Genomic DNA, 17,040 nt, shown 5'->3' with positions numbered 1-17,040 from the left:
ACTCCATTTTTTAAAATTGAGGTATAGTTGACATGTAACATTATCTTAGTTTCAGGTGTACAACATGATTTGATATTTGTACACATTGCAAAATGATCAACACAGTAAGCCTAGTTAACATCCATCACCACACATTGTTAAATTTTTTTCTTTTTTTTCTTGTGTTAAAGACTTTTAAGATCTACCCTCTTAGCAACTTTCAGAAATGCAGTGTATATTATTAACTATAGTCACCATGCTGTACTTTACATCCCCATGATTTATCTTTTTTTTTTTTTTTTTTTTGTGGTACACGGGCCTCTCACTGCTGTGGCCTCTCCTCTTGCAGAGCACAGGCTCCAGACGCACAGGCTCAGCGGCCATGGCTCACGAGCCCAGCCGCTCCATGGCATGTGGGATCTTCCCGGATCAGGGCACGAACCCGTGTCCCCTGCATCGGCAGGCAGACTCAACCACTGCACCACCAGAGAAGCCCCTGATTTATCTATTTTATAACTTGAAGTTTGTCCTCTTTGATCCCCTTCACTCATTTTACCTTTCCCCTACCGCCAACACCCTGACCCAGCAACATAGGTACACCAATCTGTTCTCTGTATCTATGAACTTGAGTGTTTTTTTCTCTGTTTTTTAGTTTCTGCATATAAGTGAGATTATATGGTATTTGTCTTTCTCTGACTTATTTCAGTTAGTATAATGACCTCAAAGGTCCATCCATGTTGTCACAAATGACAAGATACCATTCCCTTTTATGGCTGAATAGTATTCCTGTGTGTGTGTGTGTGTGTGTGTGTGTGTGCGCACACATGCACACCACATCTTTTTATCCATTTGTCCATTGGTGGACATTTGGGTTGTTTCCTTTATCTTGGATATTGTAAATAATGCTGCTGTGAGCAAGGGGGGTACATACATCTTTTCAAATTAGTGTTTCTGTTTTCCTCAGATGAATACCCAGAAATGCAATTGTGGAATCATATGGTAGTTCTATTTTCAGTTTGTTTGAGGAATCTCCATACTGTTTTCCATAGTGGCTGCACCAGTTTACATTTCCAGCAACAGTGCACAAGGGTTCCCTTTTCTCCACATCCTCACCAACACTAGTTATTTCTTGTCTTTTTGGTCATAGCCATTCTAACAGGTGTGAGGTGATATCATTGTGGTTTTGATTTGCATTTCCCAGAGGGTTAGTGATGTTGAGCACCTTTACATGTGCCTGTTGGTCATTTGTATGTCTTCTCTGGAAAAATGTATTCAGATCCTCTGACCATTTTTTAATCAGATTACTTGTTTTTTTGTTGAGTTGCATGAGTTCTTTATATATTTTGGATATTAACCCCTTATCAGGTATATGATTTGCAAATATTTTCTTCCATTCCATAGGTTACCTTTTCATTTAGTTGATGGTTTCTTTTGCTCTGCAGAAGCTTTTTAGTTTGTTGTAGTCCCACTTGCTTATTTTTATTTTTGTTGACTTTGTTTTTGGAGTCAGATCCAAAAAAATCATTTCTAAGACCCTTGTCAAAGCGCTTACTGCCTGTGATTTCTTTTAGGAGTTTAATGGTTTCAGATCTTACATTCAATTCTTTAATCCATTTTGAGTTTATTTTTATGTATGGTGTAAGGTAGTAGTCTAGTTTTATTCTTTTGCCTGTGGCTGTCCCATTTTCCCAATACCATTTATTGAAGAGACTGTTCTTTCCCCATTGTAAATTCTTGCCTCCTTTGTTGTAAATTAATTGACCATATATGTGTGGGTTCATTTCTGGGTTCTCTATTCTGTTCCATTGATCTGTGTGTCTGTTTTTATGCCAATACCATACTGTTTTGATTACTGTTTCTTTGTAATATAGTTTGAAATCAGGGTGCATGATGCCTCCAGCTTTGTTCTTCTGTCTCCAGATTGCTTTGCATTCAGGGTCTTTTTTGGTTCCATACAAATTCTGATTCTATTTCTCTGAAAAATGCCATTGGAATTTTGATAGGGATTGCATTGAATCTATAGATTGCTTTGAGTAGTATGGACATTTTAACAATATTAATTCTTCCAGTCCATGAGCATGAAATATCTTCCATTTATTTGTTTCTTCTTTGATTTCTTTTATCAGTGTCTTTAATTTTTTTAAATTTAATTTTATTTTTTATTTATTTATTTTTCATTGCATTGGGTCTTCATTGCTGTGCGCGGGCTTTCTCTAGTTGAGGCAAGTGGGGACTACTCTTTATTGTGGTGCATGGGTTTCTCATTGTGGTGGCTTCTCTAGGCTCACGGGCTTCAGTAGTTGTGGCACGTGGGCTCAGTAGTTGGGACTTGCGGGGCCTAGAGTGCAGACTCAGGAGTTGTGGCACATGGGCTTAGTTGCTCTGCAGCATGTGGGATCTTCCTGGAGCAGGGCTCGAGCCCGTGTCCCCTACGTTGGCAGGCGGATTCTTAACCACTGCGCCACCAGGGAAGTCCCTTATCAGTGTCGTATAGCTTTCAGTGTACAGGTCTTTCGGAACTCCTTGGTTAAATTTATTCTAGATATTTTATTCTTTTTGTTGCAGTTGTAAATGGGATTACTTTTGTAATTTCTATTTCTGATAGTTAATTTCTGATAGCAGCGGATTTTTGTATATTGATTTTGTATCCTGCAATTCTACTGCGTTAATTTATTTTAACAATTTTTTTTTATGAAATCTTTAGGGTTTTCTATATATAATATCACGTCATCTCAAATAGTGAATCTTACTTCTTCCTTTCCAACTGAGTTGCCTTTTATTTACTTATTTTTTCTTGCCTAGTTCTGGCTAGGACCTCCAGTACCATGTTGAATAAAAGTGGTGAGAGTGGGCCTCCTTGTTTTGTTCCTGACCTTAAAGGAAAAGCTTTCAGCTTTTCACAATGATGTTAGCTATGGGCTTTTCATATATGGCCTTTGTTATGTTGAAGTACATCCCCTCTGTACCCACTTTGTTGAGAGTTTTTTATCATAAATGACTGTTGAATTTTGTCAGATGTTTTTTCTGCATATAGTGAGATGATCGTGTGATTTTTATCTTTCATTTTGTTAATATTATGTATCCCATTGATGGATTTGCAGATACTAAACCATCCTTGCATCCCTGGAGTAAATCCCATTTGATCATGGTGTATTATCTTTTTAATATCTTGTCAAATTCGGTTTGCTAATATTTTGTTGAGGATTTTTGCATCTATGTTCATCAGGGCCTGTAATTTTCTTTTTTTGTTGTGTCTGTCTTGTTTTGATATCAGGGTAATTCTTGCTTTGTAAAATGGGTTTGGAGGCATTCCCTCCTCTTCAATTTTTTGGAAGAGTTTGAGAAGGATGGGTATTAATTCTTCTTTGAATGTTTGGTAGAATTTATCATTGAAGTCATCTGGTCCTGGACTTCTATTTGTTGAGAGGTTTTTGATTCAGTTTTCTTACTAGTAATAGGTCTATTCAGAATTTGTTTCTTCATGATTCAGTCTTAGAAGATTGTATGTTTCTAGGAATTTATCCATTTCTTCTAGGTTATCCAGTTTGTTGGCATATAATTGTTCATAATAGTCTCCTAGGATATTTTGTATTTTTTCAATCAGTTGTCTCTTCTTTCATTTCTGATTTTATTTGAGCCTCTTTTTTTTTTTTTTTGGTGAGTCTAGCTAAAGATTTGTCAACTTTATTTCAAAGAACCAGCTCTTAATTTCATTGATCTTTTTGGTTGCCTTTTCAGTCTCTATTTCATTTATTTCTCTTCTGATCTTTGTTATTTACTTCTTTCTACTAACTTTGGGCTTCATTTATTCTTTTTCTAGTTCCTTAAGGTAAAAAATTAGATTGTTTGAGATTTTTGTTGTTTCTTGAGGTAGGCATGAATCACTATGAACTTCCCTCTTAGAAGCACTTTGCTGCATGCCATAAATATCGAAATGTTTTATTTCCGTTTTCACTTGTCTCAAGGTATTTTTTTAATTTCTCTTTTGATTTCTTACTTGACCGATTGGCTATTTAGTCACCTTGTTGTTGTTTTTTTTCAAACATCTTTATTGGTGTATAATTGCTTTACATCGTTGTGTTAGTTGCTGCTGTATAACAAAGTGAATCAGCTATATGTATACATATATCCCCATATCCCCTCCCTCCTGCGTCTCCCTCCCACCCTCTCTATCCCACCCCTCTAGGTGGTCACAAAGCACTGAGCTGATCTCCCTGTGCTATGCAGCTGCCTCCCACTACCTATCTGTTTTACATCTGGTAGTGTATATATGTCAGTGCCACTCTCTCACTTTGTCTCAGCTTACCCTTCCCCCTCCCCGTGTCCTCAGGTCCATTCTCTACTTCTGCATCTTTATTCCTGTCCTGCCCCTGGGTTCTTAAGAACCATTTTTTTTTCTTTAGATTCCATATATATGTGTTAGCATACGGTATTTGTTTTTCTCTTTCTGACTTACTTCACTCTGTATGACAGACTCTAGGTCCATCCCCCTCACTACAAATAACTCAATTTCATTTCTTTTTATGGCTGAGCAATATTGCATTGTATATATGTGCCACATATATAAAGAAGAATTGACATTTAGGTTGCTTTCATGTCCTGGCTATTGTAAATAGTGCTGCACTGAACGTTGTGGTACATGACACTTTTGAATTATGGTTTTCTCAGGGTATATGCCCAGTAGTGGGATTGCTGAGTCATATGGTAGTCCTATTTTTAGTTTTTTAAGGAATTTCCATACTGTTCTCCATAGTGGGTGTATCAATTTATATTCCCACCAACAGTGCAAGAGGGTTGCCTTTTCTCCATGCCCTCTCCAACATTTACTGTTTGTAGATTTTTTGGTGCTGGCCATTCTGACCAGTGTGAGGTGATACCTCATTATAGTTTTGATTTGCATGTCTCTAATGATTAGTGATGTTAAGCATCCTTTCATGTGTTTGTTGGCAATCTGTATATCTTCTTTGGAAAAATGTCTATTTAGGTCTTCTGCCCATTTTTGGATTGGGTTGTTTGTTTTTTTGATATTGAGCTGTGTGAGCTGCTTGTATATTTTGGAGATTAATCCTTTGTCAGTTGCTTCATTTGCAAATATTTTCTACCATTCTGAGGGTGGTTTTTTCGTCTTGTTTATGGTTTCCTTTGATGTTCAAAAGCTTTTAAGTTTCATTAGGTCCCATTTGTTTATTTTTGTTTTTATTTCCATTTCTTCGGGAGGTGGGTCAAAAAGGATCTTGCTGTGATTTATGTCATGGAGTGTTCTGCCTATGTTTTCCTCTAAGAGTTTTATAGTGTCTGGCCTTACATTTAGGTCTTTAATCCACTTTGAGTTTGTTTTTGTGCATGGTGTTAGGGAGTGTTCTAATTTCATTCTTTTACATGTAGCTGTCCAGTTTTCCCAGCACCACTTATTGAAGAGACTGTCTTTTCTCCATTGTACATTCTTGCCTCCTTTATCACAGATAAGGTGACCATAGGTGCGTGGGTTTATCTCTGGGCTTTCTATCCTGTTCCATTGATATATATTTCTGTTTTTGTACCAGTACCATACTGTCTTGATTACTGTAGCTTTGTAGTATAGTCTGAAGTCTGGGAGCCTGATTCCTCCAGCTCTGTTTTTCTTTCCCAAGATTGCTTTGGCTATTCGGGGTCATTTGTGTTTCCATACAAATTGTGAAATTTTTGTTCTAGTTCTGTGAAAAATGCCATTGGTAGTTTGATAGGGATTGCATTGAATCTGTAGATTGCTTTGGGTAGTATAGTCATTTCACAACGTTGATTCTTCCAATCCAGGAACATGGCGTATCTCTCCATCTGTTTGTATCATTTTTAATTTCTTTCATCAGTGTCTTATAGTCTTCTGCATACAGGTCTTTTGTCTCCTTGGGTAGTTTTATTCTTAGGTATTTTATTCTTTTTGTTGCAATGGTAAATGGGAGTGTTTCCTTAATTTCTCTTTCAGATTTTTCATCATTAGTGTATAGGAATGCAAGAGATTTCTGTGCATTAATTTTATATCCTGCTACTTTACCAAATTCATTGATTAGCTCTAATAGTTTTCTGGTAGCATCTTTAGGATTCTCTATGTATAGTATCATGTCATCTGCAAACAGTGACAGTTTTACTTCTTCTTTTCTGATTTGGATTCCTCTTATTTCTTTTTCTTCTCTGATTGCTGTGGCTAAAACTTCCAAAACTATGTTAAATAATAGTGGTAAGAGTGGGCAACCTTGTCTTGTTCCTGATCTTAGTGGAAATGGTTTCAGTTTTTCACCATTGAGGACAGTGTTGGCTGTGGGTTTGTCATATCTGGCCTTTATTATGTTGAGGTAAGTTCCCTCTATGCCTACTTTCTGGAGAGTTATTATCATAAATAGGTGTTGAATTTTGTCAAAAGCTTTTTCTGCATCTATTGAGATGATCATATCTTTTTTTTTTTTTTTTTTTTGCGGTATGCAGGCCTCTCACTGTTGTGGCCTCTCCCATTGCAGAGCACAGGCTCCGGATGCACAGGCTGAGCGGCCATGGCTCATGGGCCTAGCCGTTCCACGGCATGTGGGATCTTCCCAGACCGGGGCACAAACCCGTGTCCTCTGCATTGGCAGGCAGACTCTCAACTACTGCGCCACCAGGGAAGCCCTAGATGATCATATCTTTTTTATCCTTCAGTTTGTTAATATGGTGTATCACATTGATTGATTTGAGTATACTGAAGAATCCTTGCATTCCTGGGATAAACCCCACTTGATCATGGTGTATGATCCTTTTAATGTGCTGCTGGATTCTGTTTGCTAGTATTTTGTTGAGGATTTTTGCATCTTTGTTTATCAGTGTGATTGGCCTGTAGTTTTCTTTTTTTGTGACCTCTTTGTCTGGTTTTGGTATCAGGGTGATAGTGGCCTCGTAGAGTGAGTTTGGGAGTGTTCCTCCCTCTGCTATATTTTGGAAGAGTTTGAGAAGGATAGGTGTTAGCTGTTCTCTAAATATTTGTTAGAATTCACCTGTGAATCCATCTGGTCCTGGGCTTTTGTTTGTTGGAATTTTTTTTTTTTTTTTTTTGCGGTACGCGGGCCTCCCACTGTTATGGCCTCTCCCGTTGCGGAGCACAGGCTCCGGACGCGCAGGCTCAGTGGCCATGGCTCACGGACCCAGCTGCTCCACAGCATGTGGGATCTTCCCGGACCAGGGCACGAACCCATGTCCCCTGCATCGGCAGGCAGACTCTCAACCACTGCGCCACCAGGGAAGCCCCTTGTTGGAATATTTTTAATCACAGTTTCAGTTTTAGTGCTTGTGATTGGTCTGTTTATGTTTTCTATTTCTTCCTGGTTCAGTCTCGGAAGGTTGTGCGTTTCTAAGAATTTGTCCATTTCTTCCAGGTTGTCCATTTTATGGGCATATAGTTGCTTGTAGTAATCTCTCATGATCCTTTGTATATCTGCAGTGTCAGTTGTTACTTCTCCTTTTTCATTTCTAATTCTATTGATTTGAGTCTTCTCCCTTTTTTTCTTGATGAGTCTGGCTAATGGTTATTCAATTTTGTTTATCTTCTCAAAGAACCAGCTTTTAGTTTTATTGATCTTTGCTATCATTTCTTTCATTTCTTTTTCACTTATTTCTGATCTGATCTTTATGATTTCCTTTCCTTGTGCTAACTTTGGGGGGGTTTTGTTCTTCTTTCTCTATTGCTTTAGGTGTAAGGTTAGGTTGTTTATTTGAGATGTTTCTTGTTTCTTGAGGTAGGATTGTATTGCTATTAACTTCCCTCTTAGAACTGCTTTTGCTCCATCCCATAGGTTTTGAGCCATCGTGTTTTCATTGTCATTTGTTTCTGGTATTTTTTTATTTCCTTTTTTATTTCTTCAGTGATCTCTTCGTTACATAGTAGCATATTGTTTAGCCTCTGTGTGTTTGTATTTTTTACAGTTTTTTTCCTGTAATTGATATCTAGTCTCATAGCGTTGTGGTTGGAAAAGATACTTGATATGATTTCAGTTTTCTTAAATTTACCAAGGCTTGATTTGTGACCCAAGATACGATCTATCCCAGAGAATGTTCCATGAGCACTTGAGAAGAAAGTGTATTCTGTTCTTTTTGGATGGAATGTCCTATAAATATCAATTAAGTCCATCTTGTTTAATGTATCATTTAAATCTTGTGTTTCCTTATTTATTTTCATTTTGGTTGATCTGACCATTGGTGAAAGTGGGGTGTTAAAGTCCCCTACTATTATTGTGTTACTGTCAGTTTCCCCTTTTATGGCTGTTAGCATTTGTCTTATGTATTGAGGTGCTCCTATGTTGGGTACGTAAATATTTACAATTGTTATATCTTCTTGGATTGATCCCTTGATCATTACGTAGTGTCCTTCTTTGTCTTTTGTAAAGTCTGTTTTGTCTGATATGAGAATGCTACTCCAGCTTTCTTTTGATTTCCATTTGCATGGAATATCTTTTTCCATCCTCTCACTTTCAGTCTGTATGTGTCCCTAGGTCTGAAGTGGGTCTCTTGTAGACAACATATAGATGGGTCTTGTTTTTGTATCCATTCAGCAAGCCTGTGTCTTTTGGTTGGAGCATTTAATCCATTCACATTTAAGGTAATTATCAATATGTATGTTCCTATGACCATTTCTTAATTGTTTTGGGTTTGTTTTTGTAGATCCTTTTCTTCTCTTGTGTTTCCCACTTAGAGAAGTTCCTTTAGCATTTGTTGTAAAGCTGGTTTGGTGGTGCTGAATTCTCTTAGCTTTTGCCTGTCTGTAAAGGTTTTAATTTCTCTGTCGAATCTGAATGAGATCCTTGCTGGGTAGAGTAATCTTGGCTGTAGGTTTTCCCTTTCATCCCTTTAAATATGTCCTGCCACTCCCTTCTGGCTTGCAGTGTTTCTGCTGAAAGATCAGCTGTTAACCTTATGGAAATCCCCTGTATGTTATTTGTTGCTTTTCCCTTGCTGCTTTTAATATTTTTTCTTTGTATTTAATTTTTGATTGTTTGATTAATAAGTGTCTTGGCATGTTTCTCCCTGGATTTATCCTGTATGGGACTCTCTGTGCTTCTTGGACTTGGGTGGCTATTTCCTTTCCCATGTTAGGGAAGTTTTCAACTCTCATCTCTTCAAATATTTTCTCAGTCCCTTTCTTTTTCTCTTCTTCTTCTGGGACCCCTATAATTCGAATGTTGGTGCATTTAATGTTGTCCCTGAGGTCTCTGAGACTGTCCTCAATTCTTTTCATTCTTTTTTCTTTATTCTGCTCTGTGGTAGTTATTTCCACTATTTTATCTTCCAGGTCACTTATCTGTTCTGCCTCAGTTATTCTGCTATTGATTCCTTCTAGAGACTTTTTAATTTCATTTATTGTGTTGTCCATCATTGTTTGTTTGCTCTTTAGTTCTTCTGGGTCCTTGTTAAATGTTTCTTGTATTTTCTCCATTCTATTTCCAAGATTTTGGATATCTTTACCATCATTGCTCTGAATTCTGTTTCAGGTAGACTGCCTATTTCCTCTTCATTTGTTAGGTCTGGTGGGTTTTTGCCTTGCTCCTTCATCTGCTGTGTATTTCTCTGTCTTCTCATTTTGCTTAACTTACTGTGTTTGGAGTCTCCGTTTCACAGGCTGCAAGTTCGTAGTTCCCGTTGTTTTTGGTGTCTGCGCCCAGTGGGTGAGGTTGGTTCAGTGGGTTGTGTAGGCTTCCTGGTAGAAGGGCCTGGTGCCTGTGTTCTGGTGGATGAGGCTGGATCTTGTCTTTCTGGTGGGCAGGACCATGTCCAGTGGTGTGTTTTGGGGTGTTTGTGAACTTAGTATGATTTTAGGCAGCCTCTCTGCTAATGGGTGGGGTTGTGTTCCCGTCTTGCTAGTTGTTTGGCATGGGGTGTCCAGCCCTGGAGCTTGCTGGCCATTGAGTGGAGCTGGGTCTTACCATTGCGATGGAGTTCTCTGGGAGAGCTGTCACCAATTGATATCACATGGGGCCAAGAGGTCTTTGGTGGTCCAATGTCCTGAACTTGGCTCTCCCACCTCAGAGGCTCAGGCCTGACCTCCGGCCAGAGCACCAAGACCCTGTCAGCCACATGGCCACGTATGTGGGGAGTTTCTTGCCTTTTGGGAAGTCTGAGGTCTTCTGCCAGCATTCAGTAGGTGTTCTGTAGGAGTTGTTCCACATGTAGATGTATTTTTGATGTATTTGTGGGGAGGAAGGTGATCTCCAAGTCTTACGCCTCCGCCATCTTGAAGGTCCTCTCAGTCACCCTGTATTTTGTTTTTGTTTTTTTTTAACTTATTTTTAAATTGTGAGGTTTCTGCATTTTATAACCAGATCCCCTTACCCTTGAAAATGTGAGGTCAAACCTTTAGGAATAATAATGAGATGGGTGTTAAATTTCTTTGCCTCCATTACAATCCCTTCACTTCACCCTCTAAACATCCATAAGTAACGTTGATTGAGTCTGCCCCCAGGCTAATATATCTTCCCCAAACAGTTCTTTGTTCAAAATTAAGCCATTCAAAGTGCTCTATAAAGTGAGAAGCATTATAAGGACTCAAATATAAGGTGACTCCTCCTTTTCTGAGGAATAATTTGAGGAACACATCTTACTGTACATTCAGTGACACGTGGAACTTTAGAGCCACACTTTCTAGGTCAATAGCCATATTAAAAGCCTTCATAGATAACAGTGATGCAGTTTGTGTGCCTGAGGCCTAGCCATCGAGAAGCCCTCTGCTTCTCCCAGGGTCAAATTTTTGTGTGACACTTCAGAGTATCTCATATTGTCATTCGCTGCTTTCCCATTTTTAACAGAGATAGAATAATAGCAGTAGATGAGAGGAAAGCTTTGCTAAATGTGGATAAGCCTGCAAGATAGTTTAAAGCAGGGGTTGGCAAACTATGGCCCATGGGCCAAGTTCAGCTCACCACTTGCTTTTGTAATTAAAGTTTTGTTGGGAACACAGCCACATCCATTTATTTACCTATTGTCTATGGCTGCTTTCATGCTGTGATAGTAGCACATTGAGTAGTTGTGACAGAGACTGGTCCAGACTGAAAACCTAAAAATACTGACTGTCTGGCCCTTTCCAGAAGAAAATTGCTGATCCTGATTTAAAACGTAAACACTGAGTCAGCAGATCTGGGTTCTGTTCTTGGCTCTGACACTTAATGGTTGTGTGATTTGGGGCCAGTTACTCAACCTCTCTGAGCATCAGTGTCCTCCCTTAAAATGGTGATAACATCGGGTTTTCCAAGGTGAAAAGGAAATAGTGCCTGTAAAGTATTTAGAATGGTATCTGATACATAGTAAGCACCCATTAAATATTAGCTGCTATTATCATTGTTGTTCTCATGGTGATGTTATTCTTCGTAATTGCACCTTCTTTCTCTCAACTGCGTTAAATGGTCACTAATAGGTTTAAGTGTTTTGTTTTCCTGAAGGAGAGGAAACGTAAGGGACCAGGTGGAGCCCCACCTGAAGCTTGGGTTTCTCTATCCTTTTCCAGGTCTCACTTACCTTGATGACCTGCTGCCCAAACTTTGGGCGTTTATCTGTGAACTGGGGCCCCACGGAGGGTTAAAGCTCTTCTTGGAATGCCTCAACAATGACACTGAAGAGTCTAAGCAGCTCTTGGCCATGCTGATGCTGTTCTGTGACTGTTCCCGGCACCTCATCACGTAGGTTGACTGCTGTGGGGCTGAATTCCTTTCCTAGAATGTGGAGAGACCAAATTACAGTGTCAGCAAGGAAGCAATTGTTAATGTGATTACTGCAAGCATTTGGACCTGTCATTAGAAGAATTAGACAAGACATTTACAAAGTGGGTGGCACTTAGTAGGGATTCAGCAGTTGTTAGTTCCCATCCTTTCAGGAGAGCTGGGTCATTACCACTTGATGTGGTCTTTGGGGTCTTCTAGAGCTGGGTTCAAATCACACCTCGGCTATTTATTCACTGTGCTAGGTAGTTAATTGGAAAATTCCAGAGCCAGTGTGCAGAACCTGGCTCAGCCACTCACTGAGACACCCTGGGCCAGAGGGGAAGGGGCTCCACCTCTCTGGGCCTCAGTTTCCTTATCTATAGATAGGAATTCATAGCACCTACCTCTTAGCCGTGTGGGAAGGTACAGAAGAGATCAGTGATAGGCATAGTCCCAGGCACCGGAAGCAGTCAGTATGTGTTGGCTGTTATTCTTACAACTGTTGTCAAGCTGACCCTGGGCAAGTTGCTTAACCTCTTTGAGCCTCAGTTTCCTCAACACTGGAATGGAGACAATATTACCAATCTGATAGGGAGTAAATGAGAAAAGGAATGTCAAGTACCTAGTACAGTGCCTGGCACAGTGAGAAACTAACAAATGTTAGTCCCATTCAGTTCCTTTCCTTTGAGCTTATGTGTCTACTTGAGTATTTGGTATTCTTTTAATTCCACTTTTTCCCAAAAGGTTGGTGAAGAATTGTAAGATAGAATGGACCTCAGGAAGTTATATTCGGTCTGGGAGAGATCGGCAGGAGGGGATTAGGGGTATGTAGGTGGCGGATTAGGTATGAGACATGGAGGGAGGGCCCAGTGAGTAGTTAGAGGGGAGAGCAGGGGTCTGTAGCTGCTGGTGACACACCCTTAATTGCCTGGTCAAGGGTGACCCAAGAGTGAGTCAGGCTCTAAAGTGAATAGAGCAGTTATAGCAGATTTTCAGATAGAGCTGCATCTTATGGTTCATTTATTCATATATGCTTTCAGACATTTATTCATTCACCCTCAAATACTTATCAAGCACTTACTCAGTGCCCCTAGTGTCTGTTACAGGTGCAGAATAAGATTCCATAACTTCCCTCAGTAGACAGACTCTCATTCAAGATTCCTTGATAATTCAGACATGAATTCATAAGCAGTGTCACAGTCAGATCCTTATGAATAAGAAAAGGGTAGAGCAGAACGTGTTGTTTCTTTCCTTTCTCAATTGTATTTTTTAACTTCTTACTACAGACAATTTCAAATAAATAGAAAGTGGAAAGAATAGTATAACGAACCTTCACGTACCTGTCACCAACTTCATTAGTTATTGACTCATGGCCACTCTTGCTTCATCTATACCTCCACCCACCCTTCCATCATAGCCTTTTACCTGTAAATTTTATCTAAAAGATGCAGCTTATTTCTTAACATTATTTTGTCTAGTATGAGGAACAGATCTTTTTTTTCCCCTTCTTCTTAGTGGGAAATTGTGAATAATTTTCTGTCTGACTTAGGATCCTTGATGACATTGAAGTTTATGAAGAACAGATTTCATTCAAACTAGAAGAACTGGTCACCATCTCCTCTTTTCTGAATTCCTTTGTGTTTAAGATGATCTGGGATGGAATCGTAGGTAAGGTAAAGATGTAAGCTGTTGTTTAATTGCTGCTACACATGGGAAGTCTAGAGTCTATAACATCAACTGATTCTTAGCCTTGTTGTCCATCAAAGTTAATTGAAAATGCACGTTTATTCACATAGTTAGAAGTTTTATTTCTCCACTCTTTATGACCTCTTAAGATAGTAGTGTGGTTATGGAAGTCTTACTCTCCCAGGCATCCTTCAGGATTTACATGTGTGTGTGAAGGATTATTCATGATTAATTTTGCCCTGAAACTCCTCTTGATTCTTTGAGTTGATCTTCATGAAGATAAAACACGTGCCTGGTCCCATTTCAAGTTAGAGTCTACCTCCTGAAGTGTTTCCAGTCGTTCAGCACCAAACTCCTTAGATTAAAAGGTCCTTTGGATGACATACAAGTGGGAGGCAGCCCAAGTGACTGTGTCTGAGACATTCCCGGGTCCCACAGGCCCTTAGAATGTACCCAGGGAGCCTTTTAATTCTGTTGATTCCATGTAACGTTCAGCATGAGGGAGACGAAGAACCGCTGGGCCTCGGGGCTGACGAGAGGAGACACGGGCTATCCTCCTGTCCCCTCCAGTTCTGAGCAGCTCCGAGACTGTGGCTCTCCTGGTTGTTTGCCCCACAGAGAATGCCAAGGGTGAGACCTTGGAGCTGTTCCAGTCCGTCCACGGGTGGCTGATGGTGCTCTACGAGCGGGACTGCCGGCGGCGCTTCGCCCCCGAGGACCACTGGCTGCGAAAGTGAGCACGGGGTGGGAAGGGGGTTTACGGAGGCTGGAGTCCCTCTGTCATGCCGCCAGCACCAGTGTGGCCTGATGCTCAGCACTCATGTTTTAGGGCAGAGAGGACTTGCTCCGTCTTCTTCATCTTGTCCTTTCATCTGCATATGTCCCTATAAAGCACCTGTCAGGACAGGTCACCTCGCAGTTGCTTCTGTTAGGACACAATACGCTGAAGATGATTAGAGCTCATTATTGGCAGCCAGAGCCAGCTCACATTGAGCAGATGTTTCATACGCAATCCGGAAAGAAAAGTTCTTTCAGCTGAACTAAGCAACAGGTTATGATCATTAAATGGCAGTTTTTATCAGCAGAATTAGGGCGATAAAAACCACAGCTAGGCTTGTTGGGGGGTAGGGTAGGGAAATCCTCTTGCAACAACTAAACATAAAATCATGTCTGCCTTTTTTTAATCAATGACAGATCAACTCTTATGTAACTATTGAAGTTGTGGCACTAGAATAGCAATTAGCAGACTTTTTCTGTAAAGGGCCAGACAGTAGATATTTCAGGCTTTGCACACCAGACAGTGTCTGTTGCACCTACTCAACTCTGCCATTGTAGTGCAGAAGCAGCTAGAGACAGTACCTAATGAATGGGTGTGACTGTTCCAAGAAAACTTTATTTACAAAAATGGGCAGCAGGCTGTATTTGACCCATAGGCTGTAGCTGGCCAACCCTGTGCTAGAGGATGGTTTTCTTGTTTTTTATCCCAAATCCATGTCTTTGTTTTTAAGGGATCTCAAACCTAGCGTGCTCTTCCAGGAACTTGACAAGGACAGAAAACGGGCCCAGCTGACCCTGCAGTACATCCCGCACGTCATTCCTCACAAAAACGTGAGTTGCCCTCAGAGCTGGCGTCCTCCCACCAAGTTCCTGACTGTCCATTTTTGTTATAGCGATTATTAGAAATGAAGAAAAACGACCATTCAGTAAATGCAGATGCTGACTGGCTCTTACTCTGTTGCAGCTGTTATGCCAAGTGCTGGGGGTGCAGAGATTGAAGACAGTGTGAACTGTCCATTTGGCTAGTGTGGGATGGATGCTACGGGGTGGATGCCGTGGGCACCCAGGGCAGGGGCTCAGGAGAAGACTCCACAGGTAGAAGTGGACAGTGCTTGCAGGCCCAACGTGAGAGAGAATGTGGTGCCAAGGGAGAGCCAGCTGGAGTCCAGAAATGAAGCTGAGGAGGTTCGTAGGAGCTGGAGCAGGAAGGGCCTCGTAAACCAAGGGCGGGAGCGTGGATTTTGTCCAGAGCCATTGGAGAGTTTTTAGCTGTGGAGGCACCTGGTCAGAGCTCTGCTTTAGAAAATTCCTTCTGGCCGTAGCGTGAAGGACTGGCGAGAGGCAGGTGTCGTGGCCAACTGGCCTGAACTCAGGTGGGCCCACGGGAGTAGAAAGACAGTGACATCCAGAGATTCTGAAGGAGGCAGCACCTCCAGGCCTTGAAGAGCGATGGCACTCGGTGGGAAGGAGGAGGAATTCAGAGCGCGCTCAGGTTCCCGGCCTGGGGGCCTGGCTGCCCGAGAGAGCCGTTGCCAGAGGTGGGGGCACAGGCAGGAGCGGGACTGGCAAGAGCCGGGAGCAGGCGGCGTGTCTGCGGCTCCTCGAGGCCAGTGGACACAAGGGTCTGGAGTGCAGGAGAGAAGACGGGGCTGGAGGTGGACTCGACATGCGGACGGCTTGCGACCTCCTCGGTGCATTCATGGATGAGGCTGAGGTGGTCAGGGAGCCAGAGGGAGTGAGCAGACCGGGGACGGAGGCCAGAGCCCTGCATGGGGAGAGGAGTGATCAGAGGAAGGAAGAGAACGGGGGGTGTGTGGCATACAGAGCCACGGGGCGTGAGAGCCTTGGGAAGGGCCGGGTGCTGCGGCAGGGGCGCCCGGGAGATGAGGGGCGTCCCTGGTGTGTCGTGAGCGCTCCAGAAATGTCTGCTCCTTCGGGGGGAGGCTCATTAGAACCCACAGGTGCCCCTTCCTTTCTCTCCTGACTTACTTAGTACTCCTCACTGTTCTCTGGTATGGTCTTGACCTTGATGTCGTACTTGTGGTTGCCCTTCTTTACCTCCCCTCAGGCAGCGGTTCACAAACACCTGTGGCTGTTTAAATTCTTACTGCGCCTGACAGCAGAGCCTCTCAGAAGGCTTAGACAGAACTAAGCCTCTCGTGGAGATGACTTAGTCACGCGCCCTCTATGCATGAGCCCCTTCAGCGGCATCCCTGCCCCTGCCTCAGATAGAGGATGTGCAGCTTTGCAAAGCAGGCCATTGTATGGCTTCTGTCTTCCCAGTGGTGGAACATCCTTCCTTGTCTTACACGATCTACTTATCTGTAACTTCTACCCTTTGGTCCTTGAACAGCCACTAAAAGTGGACGGTGTCACCTTCTGCGGTTTGCTTTCTGGGTGGTCTGTTTTCCAGGGGTGGTGCCCTGCCCTTCTCCAGCCAGTCCTCCTTTGAAGTGGGTTCCAGCCCTTCACCTCGTGGGTCTGGTCCAGGTTGGTGGAATCGGACTTGAAATGTGGCTCCTCGCTCCGTTCCTGGGTGTCTGTGACTTCAGCGCTGGCCCACAGTGTCTGGTCTGGAATCTCCACTCCGCGTGTCTGCAGTTAACAGATGGTGTGCTGGGGCACCCTGGTTGCTACCGGATATTTTAAATTTTTGAGGGAAACACAGTGAAATCTGTTGGGCACCATGTGAAGTACTTGCTTGAGTTCACAGCGTCAGTGTTAAATTCTGCTCCATTCTTCTCGATGATGTCCTATTTGCTAAGCTGGGTTTAAAAAAAAATGAAATTAAAATATTTTTAATTTCAATTTATGCGTGTTTTTTAAATACAGCTACTAAGTTCTTAGGACATAAACACTTATTAAGTTGTCAGGACTTAACTGTCTACTAAATGGAACTGTTAGGTATTTC

At 41.8% G+C, this 17,040-nt stretch overlaps 1 protein-coding gene across 2 annotated transcripts in view; it reads left to right on the top strand.

Annotated features, from left to right (window-relative positions):
• UBE3B (ubiquitin protein ligase E3B) overlaps nt 1–17,040 on the top strand; it is a gene marked incomplete at its 5' end in the record, with an annotated part of 49,995 nt that overhangs the window by 15,354 nt on the left and 17,601 nt on the right. Inside the window, 4 exons of one of the 2 annotated variants that reach the window (XM_079716984.1) lie at nt 11,474–11,645; nt 13,216–13,334; nt 13,971–14,085; nt 14,861–14,960. In XM_079716984.1, coding sequence (XP_079573110.1) covers nt 11,474–11,645; nt 13,216–13,334; nt 13,971–14,085; nt 14,861–14,960 — 506 coding nt within the window. Of the gene's footprint in view, nt 1–11,408; nt 11,646–13,215; nt 13,335–13,970; nt 14,086–14,860; nt 14,961–17,040 lie in introns of both variants that reach the window. The other variant, XM_079716983.1, reaches the window with a different exon arrangement.

Source organism: Hyperoodon ampullatus (assembly GCF_949752795.1).
Source record: "Hyperoodon ampullatus genome assembly, chromosome: 13".
NCBI lineage: Eukaryota > Metazoa > Chordata > Mammalia > Artiodactyla > Ziphiidae > Hyperoodon > Hyperoodon ampullatus.
This window is presented reverse-complemented; position numbering and strand designations above follow the sequence as displayed.